This window comes from Zingiber officinale, chromosome 1B, assembly GCF_018446385.1.
Source record: "Zingiber officinale cultivar Zhangliang chromosome 1B, Zo_v1.1, whole genome shotgun sequence".
Taxonomy (NCBI): Eukaryota; Viridiplantae; Streptophyta; class Magnoliopsida; order Zingiberales; family Zingiberaceae; genus Zingiber; species Zingiber officinale.
Window position 1 is genome coordinate 111128232 of NC_055986.1, and position 21954 is coordinate 111150185.

General features: G+C 47.2%; 1 protein-coding gene across 2 annotated transcripts; it reads right to left on the minus strand.

The window, feature by feature from the left end:
• Window positions 1–20644: 20644 nt before the first annotated feature.
• LOC121987396 (bZIP transcription factor 27-like) lies at window positions 20645–21661 on the minus strand. 2 transcript variants are annotated; one of them, XM_042541273.1, is made up of 2 exons: window positions 21150–21661; window positions 20645–21056 (listed from the first exon to the last, which is right to left on the minus strand). In XM_042541273.1, the coding sequence occupies exons 1-2, from the start codon at window positions 21525–21527 to the stop codon at window positions 20985–20987; spliced, it is 450 nt and encodes a 149-aa protein (XP_042397207.1). In that variant the 5' UTR covers window positions 21528–21661; the 3' UTR covers window positions 20645–20984. The 2 variants fall into 2 exon arrangements, with proteins under 2 accessions (XP_042397207.1, XP_042397159.1); XM_042541225.1 differs by having other exon boundaries at window positions 20647–21062; window positions 21150–21645.
• Window positions 21662–21954: the final 293 nt, after the last annotated feature.

Here is a 21954-nt window from a genome sequence, read left to right on the forward strand (position 1 = left end):
GCTCGAGGATATCACCAAGTGCCGCTCGCCCGGAAGATCAAGAGAAAGTAAGCTTCAGCACGGACGGCACTTATTGTTACAACGTGATGCCGTTCGGATTGAAGAATGTCGGGGCTACCTATCAACGCTTGATGAACAAGGTATTCAGGGAGCGATCGGAAGGAAGTTTATGTAGACGACATTCTTATTAAATCCGTCCGAGCGGCGGACCTCTTCAAGGACATGGAAGAAACCTTCCGAACGCTGCGCAAATATGGAGTCAAGCTAAATCCCCTGAAGTGCCTGTTCGAAGGAGGGCGTTCTTGGGATATATAGTGACCGAGCGAGGAATTGAAGCCAACCCCAGCAAGGTGAAAGCTTTGCAAGACATGCTTCCTCCTAGAAACACAAGGGAAGTGCAACGGTTGACCGGTCGGATAAGCGCTTTCCAGATTCATCTCCAAGTCGGCCGATCGAGCACGCCATTCTTCAAGATCCTGCGCAAGGCTACTAAGTTCCGATGGGATGAAGAGTGTGACCGAGCATTTGAAGAGTTGAAAACATATCTAAATTCTCTCCTGTCGCCAAACCGATCGGGGTGTGTCACAGATATGTATCTGTCAATCGAAAGCATGTCAGAGGCTCTGCACTTGTGAGGGCGAGCCAAATGTATTTTCTAAGCCACATTTTAAAAGATCTGAATCTCGTTACACCGGGCTCGAGAAGTTGGCCTTCGCATTGGTTCTAGCCGCTCGGCGCCTTCGACCGTATTTCTTGGCTCACACCATCATTGTCCGGACGAACAGTCCACTCGGAAGAGTGCTGTTGAATCCAGAAGCATCCGGACGGCTTATCAAGTGGACGACAGAATTAAGTGAATTTGACATCCAATATCAGCCCCGCTCGGCGATTAAAGCCCAATCCTTGGCTGATTTTGTGACCAAGGCCAGAGCCGGAAGCTATGTGGAGAATATATGTGGATGGATCCTCCACTCGGCTCGGAAGTGGGATCGGAATATTACTACTCTCACCTCAGGAAGAAAAGATGCACCTATCCGTCCGGCTAGATTACAAAGCTACTAACAATGAAGCAGAGTATGAGGCCCTCATAGCCGGATTGCAGGCAGCACGGCATGTGGGAGCCGGTCGGGTAACACTTCATTCGGATTCACAGTTGGCCGCTCAGCAACTTTCCGGCACCTTTGAAATCAACTGTGTTCGGCTTAAACTCTACGCTGAGGCCTTTGAAAAACTCAAAGCTACTTTCCGAGAGGTGCTTATTCAGAAGATTCCCCGAACGGAGAACCAGGCGGCCGATGAGTTAGCCAAACTCGCGAGCTCAATAACGCCGGTCGCCATTCAGCAACCAATTGAAAAAACGCTGCTGGTGGCGCATGTCGACCGGATGCAAGGCCTCGCGTTTCCAAATGACTGGAGGACACCTATTATAGAATTCCTCCGTTCGGGCACCACACCATCCGATGAATATGCAGCCCGGCTCCTCAGAAGAAGAGCCGGTCGGTTTACACTAATCGGAGATCAGCTTTACAAGAAAGCTTTCTCGCGCCCTTTGCTGAAATGTGTAAGCTCGGAGGACTCAGCTTACATCCTCCAGGAAGTACATCAAGGATCATGCGGGGGTCATCCGGGCGGACGTTCGTTGGCCAAGAAAATCCTCTTGGCCGGATACTTTTGGCCAACTTTACAAACAGATGCCGCTCGGACAGTATCTACATGCCTTTCATGCTAGAAGTATCACAACTTCTCCCACCGACCGACAAAGGAGATGAAGGCATCAACCATCTCATGTCCGTTCGATCAATGGGGAATGGATATTGTGGGTCCATTTCCGATGGCGACCGGGCAGAGGAAATTTTTACTAGTGGCGGTAGACTATTTCTCCAAGTGGGTGGAGGCCGAGCCACTAAAGATCACTGAACAAATGGTTAAAAATTCATCGCAACACATCATTTTTCGGTTCGGCATCCCTCGCCGACTAGTGTCGGACAACGGCGGCAGTTCATAGGGAAGATGTTAGAGGGTGCAAAAGCTACGACATTGAGCAACATTTCACGTCCGTGGCCTATCCTCGAGCAGCAACGGCTGTCAAGTCGCCAACCGAAATTCTTCAGTATTCTGCCTCGACCATTTAGGAGGAGTTGGATGAAGTGCCGGCGTCTTGTGGGCCATCCGAGCGACGCCAAAAGAAGGAGAGTCACACCGTTCCATTTGGTATATGGCGGTGAGGCTGTCATTCCGGTCGAAGTCCGGATCCGAGCTACGATGATGACAACGCCGAGCGAAGAAACATGGAGCTGGACTTGGTAGAAGAGGAGAGGCAAAGGCGTCTGTTCGGCTGATGGCATACCGTCAGTGGATGAAGCAAAACTACAACTAGCGTCATTCCCGGATCGTTCAGTCGGCGATCTTGTCGGAAGAAAGTCAAGCCCGGTCGGCGCTTCGGCAAGCTTGAAGTTCCATGGCGGGCCCTTCAAAATCATCGAAAGCTCAGCCGGTAGACGTATTATCCGGAGGATGAGGACGACGGCACTAGATAGGCGTGAAGTAATCACCTCCCTTCACCGAGGGTGAAAGGTGTATCCCAGAATCACCCTGTACTTCATTTTCGACTAAATACTTGAAATGCAGAGATGAAAAGTCAAAAGCGAATATAAGGCATTATCGTCAGAACTCAAGACCCCAGCCGCTCGCCGGGTCGCGATAGAATATAAGCGCTCAAATCGAAGACCCCTGCTCGACCGGTGCATACTATCGTGGAGGAAACCAAACCTGCTACCGCTTTCCGGGATGATAGAGGGAGGTTATTGCCTGAGCGAAGGGCCTGAGCCGCTCGGCCAGGTACATTATAGCTGAGTACTACCTCAGGAAGCGAAGGCCTGAGCCGCTCGGCCAGGTACATTTTAGCTGAGTACTTCCTCAGGGAACGAAGGCCTGAGCCGCTCGGCCAGGTACATTTTAGCCGAGACTACCTCGGGGAGGATTATATACAAGCCCAGCGCTCGTTGTGAAGGCTCGAGCCGGTCGGCCGAGTATATGGCTTTCCAAGCCAAGCGCTCTGCGACGAAGGCCGAGCCGTTCGGCCGGGTGTGTAGTCTCACTTGAAAACCGACAAGCCCCGTCGTTAAAAATCGAGAGCCGCGCCGACCGAGCTCCGACGATAAATATCGAGAGACGAGCCGGCAATAATCCGAGTGACGAACCGACGAGCCCCGCCGTTAAAATCGAGAGCCGCCGACGGCTATAAATATCCGCCCGCCGAGCTCCGACGATAAATATCGAGACGAGCCGCGCTCTATAAATAATCGCGGACGACCCGACGAGCCCGTCGTTAAAAATCGAGAGCCGCGCCGACCGGCTATAAATATCCGCGTCGTCGAGCTCCGACGATAAATATCGAGAGACGAGCCGGCGTCTATAAATAATCCGAGCGGACGAACCGACGAGCCCCGTCGTTAAAAATCGAGAGCCGCGCCGACCGGCTATAAATATCCGCGCCGTCGAGCTCCGACGATAAATATCGAGAGACGAGCCGGCGTCTATAAATAATCCGAGCGGACGAACCGACGAGCCCCGGCGATAAAAATCGAGGCCCGACGGGCTATAAATATCCGCCGCTCGAGCTCCGACGATAAATATCGAGAGGCGAGCCGCGTCTATAAATAATCCGAGCGGACCCGACGAGCCCCGCCGTTAAAATCGAAGCGCCGACCGGCTATAAATATCCGCGCCGTCGAGCTCCGACGATAAATATCGAGAGACGAGCCGGCGTCTATAAATAATCCGAACGGACGAACCGACGAGCCCCGTCGTTAAAAATAGAGAGCTGCGCCGACCGGCTATAAACATCCGCGCCGTCGAGCTCCGACGATAAATATCGAGAGACGAGCCGGCATCTATAAACGTCCAAGCGGGAGCCGCGCCGAAGCAACAGATGGTTTAGCGGAATTAAAAAGGCGAAGATTATCTAATATGCAAGCCAAAAAAGTCATTACATAGATAAGCGGGGCCGAACGGCGGGAATTCAAAAAAGTTTACAGAAACGCGCCTCACACATCAAAATCAAAAAGAGCGTCGGGGATGGCATCCATCACGCTCGCCAGATCCTCGGGGGGGATGGTCAGCTCGGCAGACAGGTGACCTTTGGTCTTCAGATAGCCCACCGCCGCCTTGATTGCCTCCTCGAACGTGAGGGATATCTTGTCGGTAAACTTCTCTCCGAAGTCTTCCGAGCGGAGGAACGCCTTCCTCACTTCGTCCGAGCGGGCCGACTCCCCCTCTTGATATTTCTTGAGCGCGGCATGGGCAGCGTCGCTGGCAGCTTGAAGATCCTTCAAGTCTCCATCGAATCTTTGGAGATCAGCCGAGCGGCTCTCTTTTTCGGTGGCCAGCACAGCATCCAGGTCCTTGATGCGTTGCTCCAGCCCCCGGATCTCCACCTTCATGTGGTCCATGTCGTTGATGGCCTGTTGCTTCCGAGTGGTCGCCGTCTGGATCTCCTTGTCTCGCTGCTTAATCATTGTTTCAAGCCGAACAACCTTGCTCGCAAGATCAGTGGCTTGTTTCCGTTCGGCTTCTAGCGATTTCTTGGCCTTCTCCAGAGCGGCCGTCGACTGCCAGGCGTCCCCCGCTGTTTTTTGTTTCTTCAGTTCCTCCTCCAGCTCGGCCAACCGATCGCTAATGGCGATTTGCTCCACCCAATTCTGCTAGCAAATACGAACAAGGTAAAAACTTCAAATAAGACAGAGAAGAGGGGGAGGGGCTATACCCCAGTGGCTGATTGAAGGTTGCTGTTGCCGAGCTGCCCGGGAGTCAACTTAGCTATCCGACTCCGAGCATCTATCCAAGCTTGTGCGAGAGGGCCCGTCAGGGTGATCATCTGCTCAGGAAACACCGGCCGATCGGCTGCAGCCATGTACGCCTTTGAAGGAAGGCGCAGAACGGTTTTAAGTAAATTTTGGCCGCTCGGCCCGCTCTGAGATGGCCCGCCAGCAGAAGAGGTGGGTAGCTCGCCTAAACGCCTGAGACGTCGTCGAGTCCTCGAAGGGCTGGACGGCGGCACTTCTAAGTTGGCCCTCGGAGAATCCTGAGGGGTCGGGGTACTCTCAAGGGAAACTGTTCCGGACAGCACCGGCGCATCTGCACCCAGCTCAGGTTGTGGCTCATCAAGTGTAGAGGCAGGTGCGCAGCGGCACATCATCGGCCGAACGACCCTCCGCTTCAGCTTCACTCGCAGGTTCTCTATTGCCCGTGGCCTCATCAGGAGGGGCAGGGGCGTCCGGGGCTTCTGGGACCGTTGGCGTCCCCTCACCTTCTTCGCCGGCCGGATCAGCTGGAGCAAGGCCCCGTTCGGCGGCTTCCTTGCTCGTCACCGCCTCAATCCGAGCGGCCTTCAGTTTGACCTTCTCGGTGGCTCTAGCTCGCCACATGACCTCAGCTACAGAAGCAGAGAATAAATCAGTTAGAACAAAATAAAGGGGAAGATAGGGAAGCTTACTCATGCTACAAGGCAGATCGGCTGGCGTAGAAGACAAGCCGAATATATGCATTACTCCTGGGAGAAGCATCTTGTCAATGTGATAGCGCTGACCGACTAGCTGTTCGGCTGCATGGAGATAGTCTGCGTCACCTCTAAACTTGCCGAGCTCCGGTTGCGCAGGCATAGCCGTCTGCCACTTGGTGCGGAAAGTGGGCCGCTCGGGAAAGCGTATATAGAAAAAATGCTCCTTCCAGTGTTTGTTGGAGCTCGGCATATTATCGAAAAGGACGAAGCCTATCCTAGATTGGAAAACAAATGTGCCCCACTCGGCTTGCTTGGGATAGTAGAAGTAGTGGAAGATTTTTGGGGTTAAGGGAACGCCGTTCAGTTTGAACAAAACTACCACTCCGCTCAGCAACCTAATAGAATTGGGAACTACTTGGCCGAGCGGAATGCGGAAATAGTTGCAAACTTCTAAGAAAAACTTGTGAGGAGGAAAACGTAGTCCGTCCAGGAATTGATCCCGGAAGAAGACAGCAGTGCCGGGCGGAGGATCGTTAGGCCGATCGGAAGGCTTGGCTAACACTATTTCGTGGTCGATCGGTAGGTCATATGCTCGGGTGAGGCGCATGGCGTCTTCCTCGTCGAACCGACTTTCCATGTTCGAGTACCAAAGACCCGGAGCACCGCCGGTTGACTGCGAAGTACTGGTCATGATCGAAAGGCCAACATGCGGGATAGGAGAGGATGGTTCAAGCAATGGAAGAAAACCGGCTGAAAATGATGATTAACAGAAAGAAGAATGCGTCTGAAGCGAGAAAAAGGCTCTTACAAGCGAGGAAGATGACCGGAAGAAGCCGGGTGATCGTCGGAAAGTCTGAGAACCAGGTCGCCGGCGAGAGGGGGAGTGACAGGAGTCGGGAAAGCGAAGAAGACGAAATGCGGCGGAAACGAAGTCGAGGATCTTATATCGCCGCCCAGAAACGATCTCCACCGTCCGATCCAGGTCGTCGATATCGAGGTTGTCATCGGATCGTCCGTTTCAAACAGCGGCTGTCCCATCGGAAGTGACGCAACCGCCATACTCTGACAAATGCACGGTCGCCACGTGTCAGCCGGTTACTAGCCGCATTTAATGAGCTCCCCTTACCTTGCGCAGAGCACGTGATGGGTAGTGTGGGAGAACAACGGACATCGATTCCCAGAAAATACAAGGCATGGACAAAGTATCGCCGGACAGACAGATATCGCCGCACGGATGAGCATCTTTATGCCTGGCCGAGCGGCCTAAGGCAATGATCATTGTTCGGTCGGACTTTGCCTCCTTCGACTAGACTCGAGAGGAAGGCAAGTGATCCGACGGTAAAAATCCGGAACCCCATAAGAAGGAGTCAACGCTGAGGGGAGGTCAAAGGGTCCAGTGGCTCGCCGGAAAAGGGCGAGCCGACCGGACTCAGAAGAAAGGGAAATCTGATAGTAAAAGGCACCCTGGTAGGGACCAGGGTTCCGACGCTCAAATAAAACAGTGCGTAATGACCGAGCGGAAGGAGGTGCCGCCCGGACGGCGCAAAGAATCAAGGCCGTCCGGACGACGTTCATCGTCCGCCCGGCGGGCCGGACACCCCAGTCAGACGGTGGGTAAAAGACGGGGACATCTTCTGACAGCCGTCAAGTCGTATGGCTATGCTGGTCCTGCCGTCCCATCAAAGAACATGCTCGGACTGTGGCTGCATGGTGTCAGGTAAGCTCTCTGACAAGTGCATACCGTGGTATGGGTTGCTGACACGTACGCACCTCGGTGGGCGTGCATCAGTTCCTTCTCCGTCCTATATAAAGAGGCTATTACTTCGCCAAAGGTACACATAATACAGATTTGGCAGCCACTTTCTCCACCACTTACCTGACTTGAGCGTCGGAGGGTCGTCGCCGGGAACCCCTTCCCGGCTAGACTTTTGTGCAGGATCGCCGGAGCTTCGTTCGACCAGCCGGAGATTCACCCCATCGGCTAGGAGCGTGCCGTGTGCCCAGCGTCCTTTGGTTCAGCGATTCGGACAGGATCACTAGGTATAAGGTTAAATTTCTATCCACAGAGTGTTTAATCAAGCATCTAGATAATCCTACTATAAGCCTAAAAGGTTTTAGAAAAGACAACATCTTTGCTATCAACTTAACCACCTCTTCAATTAAGTGTTATTTAACACAAAAAGAAGAAACTTGGTTATGACATAGGAGAATGTCTCACACCAACTTTAGAAATATAAGCAAATTAAATGGACTAGTGAGAGGCTTACCAAAATTACCTAACCTAGATTCAACCATATGTAATGCTTGTCAATAAGGTAAACAAACAAAATCCACTCACAAACCAACCAATCAGCCACAAACCGACTCAATATTAGAACTTCTACATTTAGACCTTTTTGACTCCCATGGAGTCAAATCCATAAATGGAAACTTATATTGTTTAGTAATAATAGATGATTATTCTAGGTTTACTTGGATAAAATTCTTAAAACATAAAGATGAAACTTTTGAAATCTTTACAAACTTTTGCAAACAAATTGAAAACGAAAAAGATCTTAAAATTAAAAGAATTAGGAGTGACAATGGGGGAGAATTTAAATATCATAATTTTAACAAGTTCTGTCTTGAGAATGGCTACCATCACGAATTTTCGTGTCCTAAAACCCCCCAACAAAATGGAATTGTAGAAAGAAAAAATAGAACTTTACTGGAAGCCTCTAGAACTATGTTAAATGAATATAACTTACCTAAATATTTTTGGGCAGAAGCTGTTAGTACAGCCTGCTATGTGCAAAATAGAATAACATTAAATAAAAGACATAATAAAACCTTCTTTGAAATATTTTATAATAAACAACCCAACATAAAATATTTTAAAGTATTTGGGTGTCCAGCCTACATCTTAAATACTAGAGAACACTTAGGAAAATTTACCTCTAAAGTAGAAAATGAAATTTTCGTAGGATATTCTCTAAACAGTAGGGGTTACAGAATATATAATAAAATTACGTTAAAAATCGAGGAAATCACAAATGTAAAATTTGAAGAAACCCAAGGACAAACTCAACTTTAACCTATTGAAAATAATAATTCTGAAGAAACCAATCAATCCCTAGATCATGAAGAAGATGAACACACTCAAGTAAATCGACCCCCTAGAACTATAAGAATCAATCCTAACCATCCAACTGATCAAATAATTGGTGACCCAAACCTAAGGGTTCAGAACAGATCACCCTTTAGGAACCTAAGTCAAATTTCCCTGATTTCAAAAATTAAACCCAAAACTGTAGCTGAATCCCTACTTGATCCAGATTGGATCATCGCTATGCAAGAGGAACTAGCTCAATTTGAGCGTAATGAAGTTTGAGATCTAGTACCACCACCTAAAGATAAAAAAATAATAGAAACAAAATGGGTATTTAGAAACAAATTAAGTGAAACTGGGGAAATTACTAGGAATAAGGCTAGGCTAGTTGCCAAAGGGTTCAGTCAGGTTGAAGGACTTGACTACGATGAAACCTATGCCCCAGTAGCCATATTAGAATCCATTAGAATGTTACTAAGTTATGCAGCCCATAAGGGATTCAAACTATATCAAATGGATGTTAAGTCAGCTTTTCTCAATGGACTAATAAAAGAAGAAGTTTATGTAGGTCAGCCTCCTGGGTTTGAAAATCTAGAACACCCTGATTATGTCTTTAAGTTAAAGAAAGTATTATATGGACTTAAACAAGCACCCAGGGCATGGTATGAAAGGCTAACATCTTACTTAACATCCAAAGGATTCAACCAAGGTCAAATTGACCCAACCTTGTTTGTTAAATTACTAAATAACGACATATTTATAGCACAAATATATGTAGATGATATAATATTTGGTTCAACTAACTCAGACTTTTTAGAAGAATTTATCAACCTAATGGAACAAGAATTTGAAATGAGCTTAGTAGGAAAATTGACCTATTTTCTAGAATTACAAATTAAACAAACAAATGAAGGAAATTACATTTATCAACATAAATACACTAAAGAATTACTTAAAAAATTCGGAATGGAAAATACAAAAGAAATAAAAACACCTATGGCAGTAAACACAATCTTAGACAATGACCCAAATGGAAAACTAGTGGATCTAAAGTATTATAGAAGTGCAATAGGTAGTCTACTTTACTTAACTGCAAGCCGACCTGATATCTTATTTGCAGTTAGTATGTGTGCTAGATACCAAACCTGTGCTAAAGAATCCCATTTGACTCAAGTCAAAAGAATTTTTAGATATCTTAAGGGAACAACAAATGTAGGAATTTGGTATCCTAGGACCAATAACTTTGAATTAATAGGATATTCTGACTCAGATTATGCTGGATGCAAATTAGACCGTAAAAGCACAAGTGGTGGATGCCAACTACTAGGTCAATCACTTGTCAGCTGGTTTAGTAGAAAGTAACACTGTGTTGCACTATCTACAACTGAGTCAGAATACATAGCCATAGGAGAATGTGTAGCCCAATTATTATGGATGATGCATACCTTAAAAGATTTCAACTTAAAAATCACAAATGTAAAAGTTTTAATTGACAATATTAGCTCAATCAATTTAACAAAAAATCCAGTGCATCATTCAAGAACCAAACACATTGAAATCAGACACCACTTTATCAGGGATCATGTTACTAAGGGTGACATTGAGCTCAAATACATTGAGTCCAAGTCAAACTTAGCTAACATATTCACTAAACCACTCCCTGAAAGTGAATTTAGCATTTTGCGTAGAAAACTAGGAATGTGCCTAATAGACTAGGAGTTTCGAATTTCAAAAATATTTTCAAATTATAGGTTAAACATGTATTATTTTCAAAACTTTCCTATTTTTAGATTTTTAAAAATATCTTTTAGCCTTAGCCTAGTTCAAAATCCTTAGAAAGCATGTACCCATAGGACTAGTTTTTGAGCATCTTACCAAAACCCTAGGCTTACCTTGCTTGTGTTTGACGAACATAGAAAGGGGTGAGATGTATAGGCCACTTGCCTAAGACTTAAGATGCTTATTTCAGTGCATCAATATAAGTCTGGGCGTTAAATACAAAATATACATTAATCAAGTTAAGGTTGAACTTAACTTGACTAACCAAGTGAAAGCTGCTATCTTTTGATGGTCAGTCAGTAACTACCTGGTTAGACATCTGATTTAGTGTCAGGTTCAAGGGGAGAAATAAAACTAATTCAGTTTTTCAAATTGAATTTTAAACTTAATTTTGAAAATCAAAGTTTAAAATCAACTTGTTTAAAATTATGAAAATGTTTTTAAAATCACAAACTTTTTATCCTTTTTACTTAGTCTGTGAAAACTAACTTTTATAAAACTAAGTTGTTTTTAAGAATTGGATTTTATTTTTTATTGAAAATTGACTTTAAAAATTAGATTTAACTTAGTTCTGAAAATTGATTTTAAAAATCTAGTTCTTAAAATTTGAGTTTACTTAATTTTGACAATTTGTTTTGAATTGCGTTGTTATTGAAACTTATGGAAATTAGATTTTTCAAAACTTAAGTTTACAAACTAAGCTTCCCAAAATCATTTTTTCCTTAATTTTGAAAGTTGAATCGTTTACAAACTTAGTGTTGGAAAATAAATTTCAATCAGTTTTGAAAAAATAGATTTTTCAAACTTAGTTTTGGAATTTTGATTTTGAAAACTTATGTTTGAAAACTTGAATTTTTAACTTTAAAAACTATACTTGAAAAATTAGCTATTTTTCAAAGTTACTAAGTTATAAATCAGCTATTTTTCAAGACTTAGTTTTTTTTAAGAAGTAAAGGTAAAACTATCTTTTAAACTCCCCCAGATTAACTTGACATTATTTATTATTTTGTCTGAAGTATGTATTTATGCTTACTTGACATTAGTTCTTTTGATGAATGTCAAAGGGGGAGGGTTAGGTGGTTAAGTTAGCTAAACCAAACTGAAAATACAAACTAACTTAAAAACCACATAAATGTATGTTGTTTCTTGCATATGTTTTCACTAACTTAACCAGGTTGCATTGTTGGTGCGATTAACACTAACGATTTAACCCAGGTTTTAATGAATGACAAATCAAGTTAAGTTACTTTGTTGTTTTCTGACACTTTGATCGAGTGTGCAGGAGAAGTCCAGATAGGTCGACGGGCTGACCGGATGTCTGGCACGAAACCCAGCTAGGTCGACGGGCTGACCGGATAGCTGGCACGAAGTCCAAGCGAGTCGACGGGCTGACCGGACGCTTAGGCACGAAGTCCAGCTAGGTCGACGGGCTGACCGGATAGCTGACACGAAGTCCAGACGGGTCGACGGGTTGACCGGAAGTCTGGCAGGTAAGTGAGGTAAGTCACTGGAGGGGAGTGACTGCGAGGACGCGTTCCCGGGAAGGGAACATTAGACGTCGATCCGGCTTAGATCCATTTCGGATATCTAAGTCGAGATCGTGACTAGATTCCGGTCTCGGAAAGACGGAATCTAAGTCATACTCTTTTTTGTTGATTCATACTCAATTTGCTTAACTATAAAACTGTGCTAACAATCTGTGTTGTAGGGTATATTTGCCTCGGACTAACCTTTTCTTGCAGGAGAAGGACTTTCTGGAGAAGAGGGGTCCGAGCGCCCGGAGGGGATCCGGGCGCCCGGAGGTGAATTTTATCCAAACCGAGTCGTCGCCATGTGGAGTTCGCTGATTAGATCTGCCACGTCGCACCAGGGCGCCCGAAAGGGATCCAGGCGCCCGGAGCAGCATATAAAAGAAGCCCCAGGGGTGGAGCTTCAGAATCAACTCAGTACTCTTAGACTGCTTGCTCTGCTGCTCTGCACTCCAAATGACGCTAACGAAGCTCCGACAGCGCGCTCTTGTCCTTGTGGTTTTCTTTCTGTCAGTATAGCTTTGTTTTAATTTTTTATTAGCATTTCTTGTACTGTTTTTGTAATCATTATTTCGAATTGCTAGTGAATTGCCCAACGAAAGTACTCACGGAGTACGAACCTTCGAGTAGGAGTCGTCACAGGCTCCGAACGAAGTAAAAATTACTGTGTCTATTATTTTTAAATTCCGCTGCGTTTAAATTTTTTTTTGAATCGATATTCACCCCCCCCCCCCTCTATCGACGTTTCACCATCCAACATATACAAAAAGCTAGACTTTTAGTATATACTCTAACACTGCGCACCTCTCATCCGGCTCGATAAGGTTGGAGATGGGTCGCGCTCCATGACCCCTCCAGTCGTCGTCCATCCTCATCTTCTATGTAATAGGCACCCGAACGGAGCTTCTCCACTTCCTTGAAGGGTCTAGCTCACTGGGCTTCTAGCTTGGTGACGTCGCCGCCCAGCTTTAGTTTCTTCTATACCAAATCGCTAACCTGGAACGACCTCGGGATCACCCTCCGATTGTAGTTCTGCTTCTTCCTCTGGCGGTAGACCATTAGCCGGACGACGACTTTAGCACGTGATTCATCTACCAAGTCCAGCTCCAGCAGCCTCTGCTCGTTGTTATCTTCATCGTAGTGTTGCAGCCGATCAAACTCAACTCTAACTTCGACGAGGACAACTGCTTCACTGCCATACACTAGATGGAAAGGAGTTGTCCTGGTCCCTTCCTTAGGAGTCGTGCGGAGCGCCCACAGCACGCTGGGGAGCTCATCGACCTAGCTGCCTCCCATATGATCGAGCCGAGCGCACATAACTCGGAGGATTTCCCGATTGGCGACCTTTGCTTGCCCGTTGCTCTGAGGGTAGGCCATTGAGATGAAGGCTTGCTGAATGTCATATCCTCTGCACCATTCTTTGAGTCTCTGACCGACAAACTGCCTTTCGTTATCTGAGACGAGCCGGTGCGGGATGCTGAACCGACAGATGATATGCTACCAGATGAACTTCATGACCATCTATTCAGTTATTCTTGCTAGAGGCTCGGCTTCGATCCACTTGGAGAAATAATCCACTGCGACGAGCAGAAACTTCCGCTGACCTGTTGCTATGGGGAATGACCCAACAATGTCCATGCCCCACTGGTCGAACGGGCAAGAGACTATGGACACCTTCATCTCCTCGGTCGGTCAGTGTGAGAGGCTATGATACTTTTGGCAAGATAGGCAGATAGCCACCATCCGGGCGGCATCCTCTTGGAGGGTTGACTAGAAGTATCCGGCCAGCAGGATCTTCCTTGCTAGTGAGCGGCCACCCGGGTGTTCTCCGCAAGATCCTTGATGTACCTCCCGTAGTACGTAGTCGGCATCTTCCGGTCCGACGCATTTGAGCAAAGGTATAGAGAAGGCTTTCTTGTAGAGTTGGTCCTCGATCAGGGTGAACTGACCAGCCTTTTTTCTCAATAGGCGAGCCTCCTCCTGATCGGACGATGTGGCTCCAGACCGCAAAAACTCTAACACTACCGACCTCCAGTCATTTAGGAAGGTAAGCCCCTCCATCCGATCGATATGAGCTACTAGGGATACCTGCTCGATCGGCTATGCTATGACGATAGGCGATAATGAGCTGGCTAGTTTGTTCAGTTCGTCGGCAACCTGGTTCTCCGCCCGGGGGATCTTTTGTATAATGACTTCCCGAAAGTTGGCCTTTACTTTTTCGAATGTTTCAGAGTAGAGCTTGAGTCACGTGTTACTTATCTCGAATGTCCCGGCCAGCTGCTCGGTCTAGGACAGATAAATTCGGAGTGGTTCGCCGACAATTGACTTAGCTAGCATAGGTAATGAGTTAAGGTATTTCTTAAGCTCTTCGAACGCTCGGTCGCACTCTTGGTCCCATTGAAACTTGGTGGCTCGGCGCAATATCTTGAATAATGGTAAACTTCGATCAGATGATTTGGAGATGAATCGAGACAATGCTGTTATGTAACCGGTGAGACGCTGGACTTCCTTCAAATTTCTCGACGACGGCATGCCTTGTAGCGCTTTTAATTTGGTAGGATTTGCCTCGATACCCCGCTCGGTGATGATGTAGCCCAGGAATCACCTACTCTTTGCGCTGAACAGACACTTGTTAGGATTCAGTTTGATTCTGTATGTCCTGAGTGTCTGGCAGGTCTCCTTGATATCTACACATAGGTCAGTAGCTTGGAGGGATTTGATTAATATGTCATCGATGTATACCTCTATGTTACGGCTGATTTGCCTTTGGACCACCTTATTCATCAGCCTTTGATAAGTAGCCCCGACGTTCTTCAATTAGAATGGCATGACGTTGTAACAGTACGTTCCATCGGTCGTAATGAAGTTGACATTTTCCTGATCTTCCCGGGCGAGCGGCACTTGGTAGTACACTTGATACGCGTCCAGCATGCATATCAGCGCACACCCAGCGGTGGAGTCGACCATCTGATCAATCTAAGGCAGTGGGTAGAAGTACTTCGAGCATGCTTTGTTGAGGTCCCTGAAATTGATGCAGACTCGCCACTTGTTGCTCGATTTCGAGACCAACACGACATTTGCGAGCCAGCTCGGGAATTGAACTTCCCGTATGTGGTCGGCCTCCAGCAGCTTCTCTATTTCTGCCTGGATGATTAGATTTTGTTCGGCACTGAAGTCTCTCTTTTTCTGCTATACAGGTCGAGCATCCGGTCGGATGTGCAAATCATGCCATGCGACGCTCGAGGAGATCCCGGGAAGCTCGTGCGTCGACCATGCGAATACATCGTGGTTCTGCTGGAGACACACGATCAGCTCCGCCTTCTGCTCTGCCTCCATATCGGACGCTATGAAAGTTGTTACCTCCGCTCGGTCGGGATGGACTTGCACTTCCTCTCTCTTCTCATAAACTAGAGTAGGTGGTTTTTCAGTGATGGTGCTTACCTCTAGCCTAGGAGCCTTCCGAGTGGATCTGGCCTCGGTCTTGACCATCTCAACATAGCCAGTGCCGAGCAGCTAGCTGGTCACCCCTGACTTCTCCCACCCGGTCGTCTACCGGGAACTTGATCTTTTGGCAGTAGGTTGAAACTACCTCTTGGAACTCATTAAGGGTCAGTCGGACCAAGATGACGTTGTAGGCTAAGGGAGCGTCTACCACAATGAAGTTTGTGGTTCTGGTCCTCCTGAGTTGCTCCTCTCCGAGCGATATGGCCAACTTAATTTGGTCGATCGGTTGCACCTCATTGCCAGTGAATCCATATAGTGGGATCGTCATTGGCAGTAACTCGCCTCGATCGATCTGGAGCTGATCGAAAGCCTTCTTGAAGATTATATTCACTGAGCTCCCTGTGTCAACAAAAACTCGATGAATGGTATAATTTACGATTACTGCTCGGATGATGAGAGCGTCGTCGTGGGGGACTTCTACTCCCTCAAGGTCACGAGGCCCAAAGTTGATTTCGGGCTCGTTCGCCTTCTCTCGGCTACAGCCTACGACGTGAATCTCCAGCCGCAAAGCGTATGACTTCCTGGCTCGGTTAGAGTCATCGCTGGTCGCCCCGTCGGTGATGATGTTTATTTCTCCTCGAGCGGTATTGCTTCTATTTTCTTCCTCCCGAGCAGATGACCTATTTTGTTCGTGAGAGACTAGGGGATGGTCGATGTTGGACTGTTGATGATGGCGTTGTCGCTCGGGTGATCTTCTTGCATCCTCCCGTCGTCCGGCAGATTGATGCCTGTGCCGCCTTCCTTCTTGCCGCCTGGGCCTCCTCCACATTTATATACTCATTAGCCTTCTTGAGCATGTGGTCGTAGTCGCGGTGTGGCTTCCTGATGAGGGACCGAAAGAAGTCTCCTTCGACGAGCCCCTAAGTGAAGGCATTCATCATGGTCTCAGATGAGACTGAAGGGATATCTATAGCTACCTGGTTAAATCGCTGGATGTACGCCCGGAGAGCTTCTCTCGATCCTTGCTTCAAAGAAAATAAACTGATGCTCATTTTTTTGGTAGCGTCTACTGCTCACGAAGTGGTGCAGGAAGGTCGTTCAGAAATTCTTGAAGTTCAGTATTGATCCGTCCGGTAGCCTTTTGAACCAGCGCTGCGCCGAATCGGAGAGTGTGGTGAGGAAGACCCGACACTTCACCTCATCTGTGTATTGGTAAAGTGTAGCTGTATTGTCGAACTTGCCCAAATGATCGTCTGGATCGGTTGATCCGTTGTACTCTCTGATCGTCAGCAGAGCATAGTGCCTTGGCAACGGGTCTTGAAATATTGCTTCGGAGAACTAGCGATTGATCCGCTCGGGTGTGTGTGTGTGTAGGGGGGGGGGGGGGGGGCGTCGCCTTGCGACGCTTTGCCTTTCTTGGCATCCCGAACGAGCGCTTTGTCCGAAGAAGATCCTCGCTTTTGATTCGTCTACACGATTTCCGAGGGCGTCTGGAACAGAGCCCGATGGAACAGTATCGGCGCGGGGGGCCCTTCTCCCTACGTGGCGGTCGGCCCTCTATTTTGTCCCCAGATGGAGAGTTGTTCCAGCCGATCCTCCTACGCCGCTCGACCTCCTGATGCTGACATGGCCTGTTGCGCCAGCCGATCAACTAGCGTCTTCTGCTGTTGTTGCTCGACTATTTTGACCGCTCGAGCTTGCACGAGCATATCGAGCTCCTCTTGAGTGAGCGTCACGGTGTGAAGTCGTCTAGCTTCTTCCATTTTCTCGGCTCGGATGCAGGTGCCTTCCCACAGACGACGCCAAATTTGATCCTGTTCGAGAGGCGAGGCGATTGACGCTAGGAGAACGTGGCGCTCTTGTTGACCGCGCGTGGACTCCGAATAGGGCAAACTTGCAACCACAACAACGTCAGTGTCGAACCAGGGAGGAGTTCCCAGCGATGGTCCTCCGACGCTCAAGTCAGTCTCCAGCGATGTGGGAACAGGGAAAGTAGTGAATCGAAAGAAGCAGAGTAACAGTAGCTATAATAATCTTTTCATACCTCTGTTGAAGCTTGGTGCTCCTTATATAGGGCTATTGGGAGCGCATGTACACGCTTTTCGAGACGTATACGCTGCTCAAAGTTTTCCCTGAAAAGACATGTTAGGAAAGCGTCTCTAATACCATACCTCAATGACCCGAGCATATCTCTAACATGACAGTGGAAGCTTTCGTCGTACGATCCTCTGTCCGGCTATGCCGTCAACCATGCCGTCTGTCGATGGCACGAGTTCCCACAAGGATATCGGTTGATCCTCCTTTTGTCTGTTAGTGGGGCAAGCGGGATGGTCGCTCGGCCAACCCTCAGTCGTCCGGGAGTCTGGCCCTTGGGCCGAGTAGGGTGGTCGCTCGACCAACATTCCACTGTCCGAGCTCTGCTATTATGTCGAAATATATCTGAGTGTGACTGCTCGGTTGCACTCCCGTTTTGTCGGTTCTGAGGTTTGACTTAAGTCCGAGCGAGCTGGCCGCTCGGCGTGTTCCTCGCCGGCACATGGTTTTCTGACCGTCGAAAGCTTGATATGCGACCGAGTTGTGATAACATCGGGTTGATATCGGCCTGACTATCCTTCCTCCCGGTCGGACAAATGGGTTGTCTGATCGGTCAACGATACAGGGGTGTTGTCCGCCTAGATTTTGACCTTCACCGTGGTAACGACCCTATGAGGGATGAACCTTTATCACCGGATCATATATATATATATATATATATATTGATCCTGCCCTGAAGTTAAGTAGATGGCAACCGGGAAATAACGCTAAGGTGGCTCGCCCTTTGTCTTCGCTGGTGCTCCTCCGTTCCTGCAACCACAAGTCGTTAGTGCCAAGCTGGAAGCGGGTTTCCGACGACGACCCTCCGACGATCAAGTCACACACCGGCAAGCGAGAAGAAGAACTAGCGAACAGTGAGAACACCGGCAAGCTCTTCTCCTTATATAGGGCTTCGACGAGTAGACTGCACGCTTCCCGGACGGATGCGTATTCCCAAACTTTCCCCAAAAGCTAACATTGAGAAAGGATCCCTGACCTCTTACCATAACGGGGCAAGCGTATCTCTGCCACGACGGCGGGATCTTCTTTCGTACGATCCTCTGTCATTCCTCGTCGTCAGTCGGCGAAACTGACTCCCAAAAGGATATTCTATCCATACGCACCATTAACCAGCGACACTGACTCCCAGAAAGATGTTGGTATGTATCTCTCGTCTTATTCGTCGACTGTCGTCTGACCGGCTTCTCCTTCATCGGGTCGACCGATCTCTTCTTTGGCCTCATATATATATATATATATATATATATATATATATATATATATATATATATATATATATATATATATATATATATATATATATATATATATATATGTGGATTGGAGGTCAAAAGCTAAAAAAAAGATGGAATCGTCACCCCAGCATTCAATATATATGTGGATTGGAGGTCAAAAGGATAGCTCCGATGGGGTGGTGAGAGGTGAGTGCCTAACGAGCGATGGTAGTACTAGCAGCGTAGGGATAATCTCATCATTCTTTCGTCTGGCGTTTGTTTTTTCTTAATTTTTAATTGATGTCATGTGCCAGGTTTACGCTGATTAATTTTTAAAATGACTGATTTGATTTTATAAAAAAATTTCAACGGTCATTCGAATAAGCTATGATGTATTAATTCAGTTTTTTTATGTCAATCGGTTTATTAAAAAAAATTAATAGTTGAAGTTGGGATTCAATTTTTAGTTGTAGAAATTGAGAATGCGCCTGAGGGTGACTTTCGACACTCCTCTTTAGAACCTTCTCTCAATGAATAGAAGTCTGATAAATATATGGAATGCTGATCCCGTACTGTTCGACACATCTAGCGGAATCTCATGTTCATCTTTCTAAGCCTCTCTCCAAAAGTTGGAAAGAAGAATGAAAGAAAATGACGTTCGAAAAAAACAAATGAAAAACTCTGCAAAGGCAAAGAGATGAAAAAGAATATAAAAAAATAAAAATAAAAATAAAAATTGGACGTCATCCTCATCTTGCCTGTCGTCGTTTTCTCTCACACCATTGTCACACGTAGAACTCTAACTTGATTTTACATGTCATCCGAGTTGGTATGTGATGGGATGTTTGTCACATAAGGTCGCGGGGTCGAAACTCAGGATAGTCGGAGGCATAAATCTTCGGTCCCTGTGCAACTCATCCCTACTGCCACATGCTCGCTCGGGATGCTGTGATTTACCTTTCTCGTGATGACCTTAGGTCGGATGCAGCGGGAGCACTGGGGGCGAACGATTTCGTCTTTTGCCACATGTAGAACTCCAACTTCTATCTCTCTTCTACTTTATCACCGATAGCATCGTTATGGGAGGAGATCTTTTGGATCATTTTTTATGATATAGAGAATGTTCTTTTTGTATATATTAGTAAAGATGAATGATCTTCACTTGTAAAATAGGTAGGAATTATTTATCTCCATCAATACACGTAAAAGGAGAATCTTTTAGTGGTCCAGAAGATTCTGTCTTCGTTTGGTCGGCCAATTGCAATGTCTCCATCTCCTCTGACAGTGTTGTCACCCTCTCCAGCCGCTGCCTCTCGTTGCTCTCTCTGACAGCACTGTCGTATGGGCCACCCAAGCCCTTTCCTTCTTTGTGTGCGCCCTTCGTCTCCTTGATTCTGACAACCTCCTCCTCAACTCCAACCTCTGGCAATTGTTCAATAACCCCACCAACGCCCTTCTCTGGCCAAATCCTCTCTGTGGGTTCACCGCTCACAGTGACTCTTTCCAGCACAAACTTCATGGGGGAATTATGCCTTCGTGGCGATGTCATGATGACCTGGAAGCACGACCAGTGATACTTGAGCCTCTCCACCAATGCCCAAACGTTCAAGGAGTCCAACACCTAGGTTGCTTCCATGGCCATCAATGCAACTGGCCTCTACTTGTTCTCCTCCGGGGAGAGGCTGTCTTTGACATCTTCCTATCGAGATTGAACTTCCAGATCTTGAAATTGAACCACCCCGGCAGGTTCCAAGTCACCAGCTATGCCTCCCCCAATTTGTTAATGATCTTGGAAAACGAGTTCGACATGCCAAGTAGTAATTGCGACCTTCCCCGGTCTTGCCCATTCTTACCCATCTCGGTTCTCATCGTATACTCCCAACATTACAAAGGAAGCGGACAATACCCACGGCCGTTGATAGTGGTCGCGTGAGGTCACTTGCATCCATAGAGAACAGAATATAATCATCCTTTTACAAAATAAACAGAGGAAAGCGTTTGTAGTTTTTTTACTTTCTTCTTCTAGTAAACAGAGCTGAACTCTTTATTCGTTAAATTACCGTTTCACATGTTAAGTTTACCTGGATGGAAGAGAAAAGAGGGGAGAAGCAAATTACACGAACCATTTGCTTAGTTAGATACACTCCCTCTCCCTTATGCTTATCCATGCAAGTAAACCAATAAAGACCCACTGACATCGAATCAACCAAACCCGATAGTGGATTCAATACTGACTTAAAAGCACCACTCGAGATCGTCCATTTTCGAGAGAAGACTATACAAGACCAAATTTAGAAAGCCATCATCGTAGATCATTAGGCTGTATAGTTCATTCCTCAAAACGGCGCCGTCAACGTTCTCTGCAGGGTTCGCTTCGTGGCGACGCAGAGTTGGTCCTCCACGGCCTTCTGCAGCTGCCACCGTACAGTCAATAAATAAATAAATAAATAAAAATAGTGACGGCCGCCGACGGAATAATCATCACGGAGCCAACCACTCACCTTCTCGTTCTGCGCCCTCAGCGCCCGGTTCTCGCTCCGCAGCCGGCCCACCTCCTTCTCCAGCTCGTCCATGTACGCGCGCTTCCTCGCCCGCGACCGCGACGCCGACTCGCGGTTGTGCATCATCCGCTTCCGCTGCCGCTCGACGCCGCGCGTCTGCTGCTTCGGCTCGGGGGGCTCCTTGCTCGGCTTGCGGTGGCCTTCCCCGTCTCGGCCGACCTTCGGGCTCCCTCTGGTCAGGAAGTCTTGGAGGACCATGCCCCCGACAGAGGTCAGGGAAGAAGGGGCGGTTGCGGCGGTCACGGAGAGGGAAGAAGGAGTGGAAGGCTTGTCCTGATGAAGAGAGCTGAGGCTGATGCCCTCCCACACCTCCTCCATGCTGTTTCCGTTGTCCTTGTTGTGGGAGGCTACGTTGAAGGAGGGAGTGAGTGCAGAGTTTTAAAAGGGAAGGGAAGGGAAGGGAAGGAATATTGTCAAAATGGCTCTCATCCACATTATTCATCGTATTTGATGAATTTCAAAGTCATGTTATGACTCATTTGACTTTATCAATTGACGCGAGTGAACCCAAGTGACTTTCAACTGCCGAGTGAACCGGTCGAACCGACAGATCCGATTTAGCTTTGGGATTTTGAGGCGTCGTCTGGGCAAAGAGAGAGTGGAGGACGAGGAAAGGGGATTCGAAGTCGGAGATAGACAACTTTTGTGCTTGTCTAAAGATGGTTGTGTGCTCGATGGTGGGGAGGCAGGAAGAAAGGCAATTCGTTAGGCTTTTAGGCTTTAAGAAAAGAAAGCATGCTCGGTG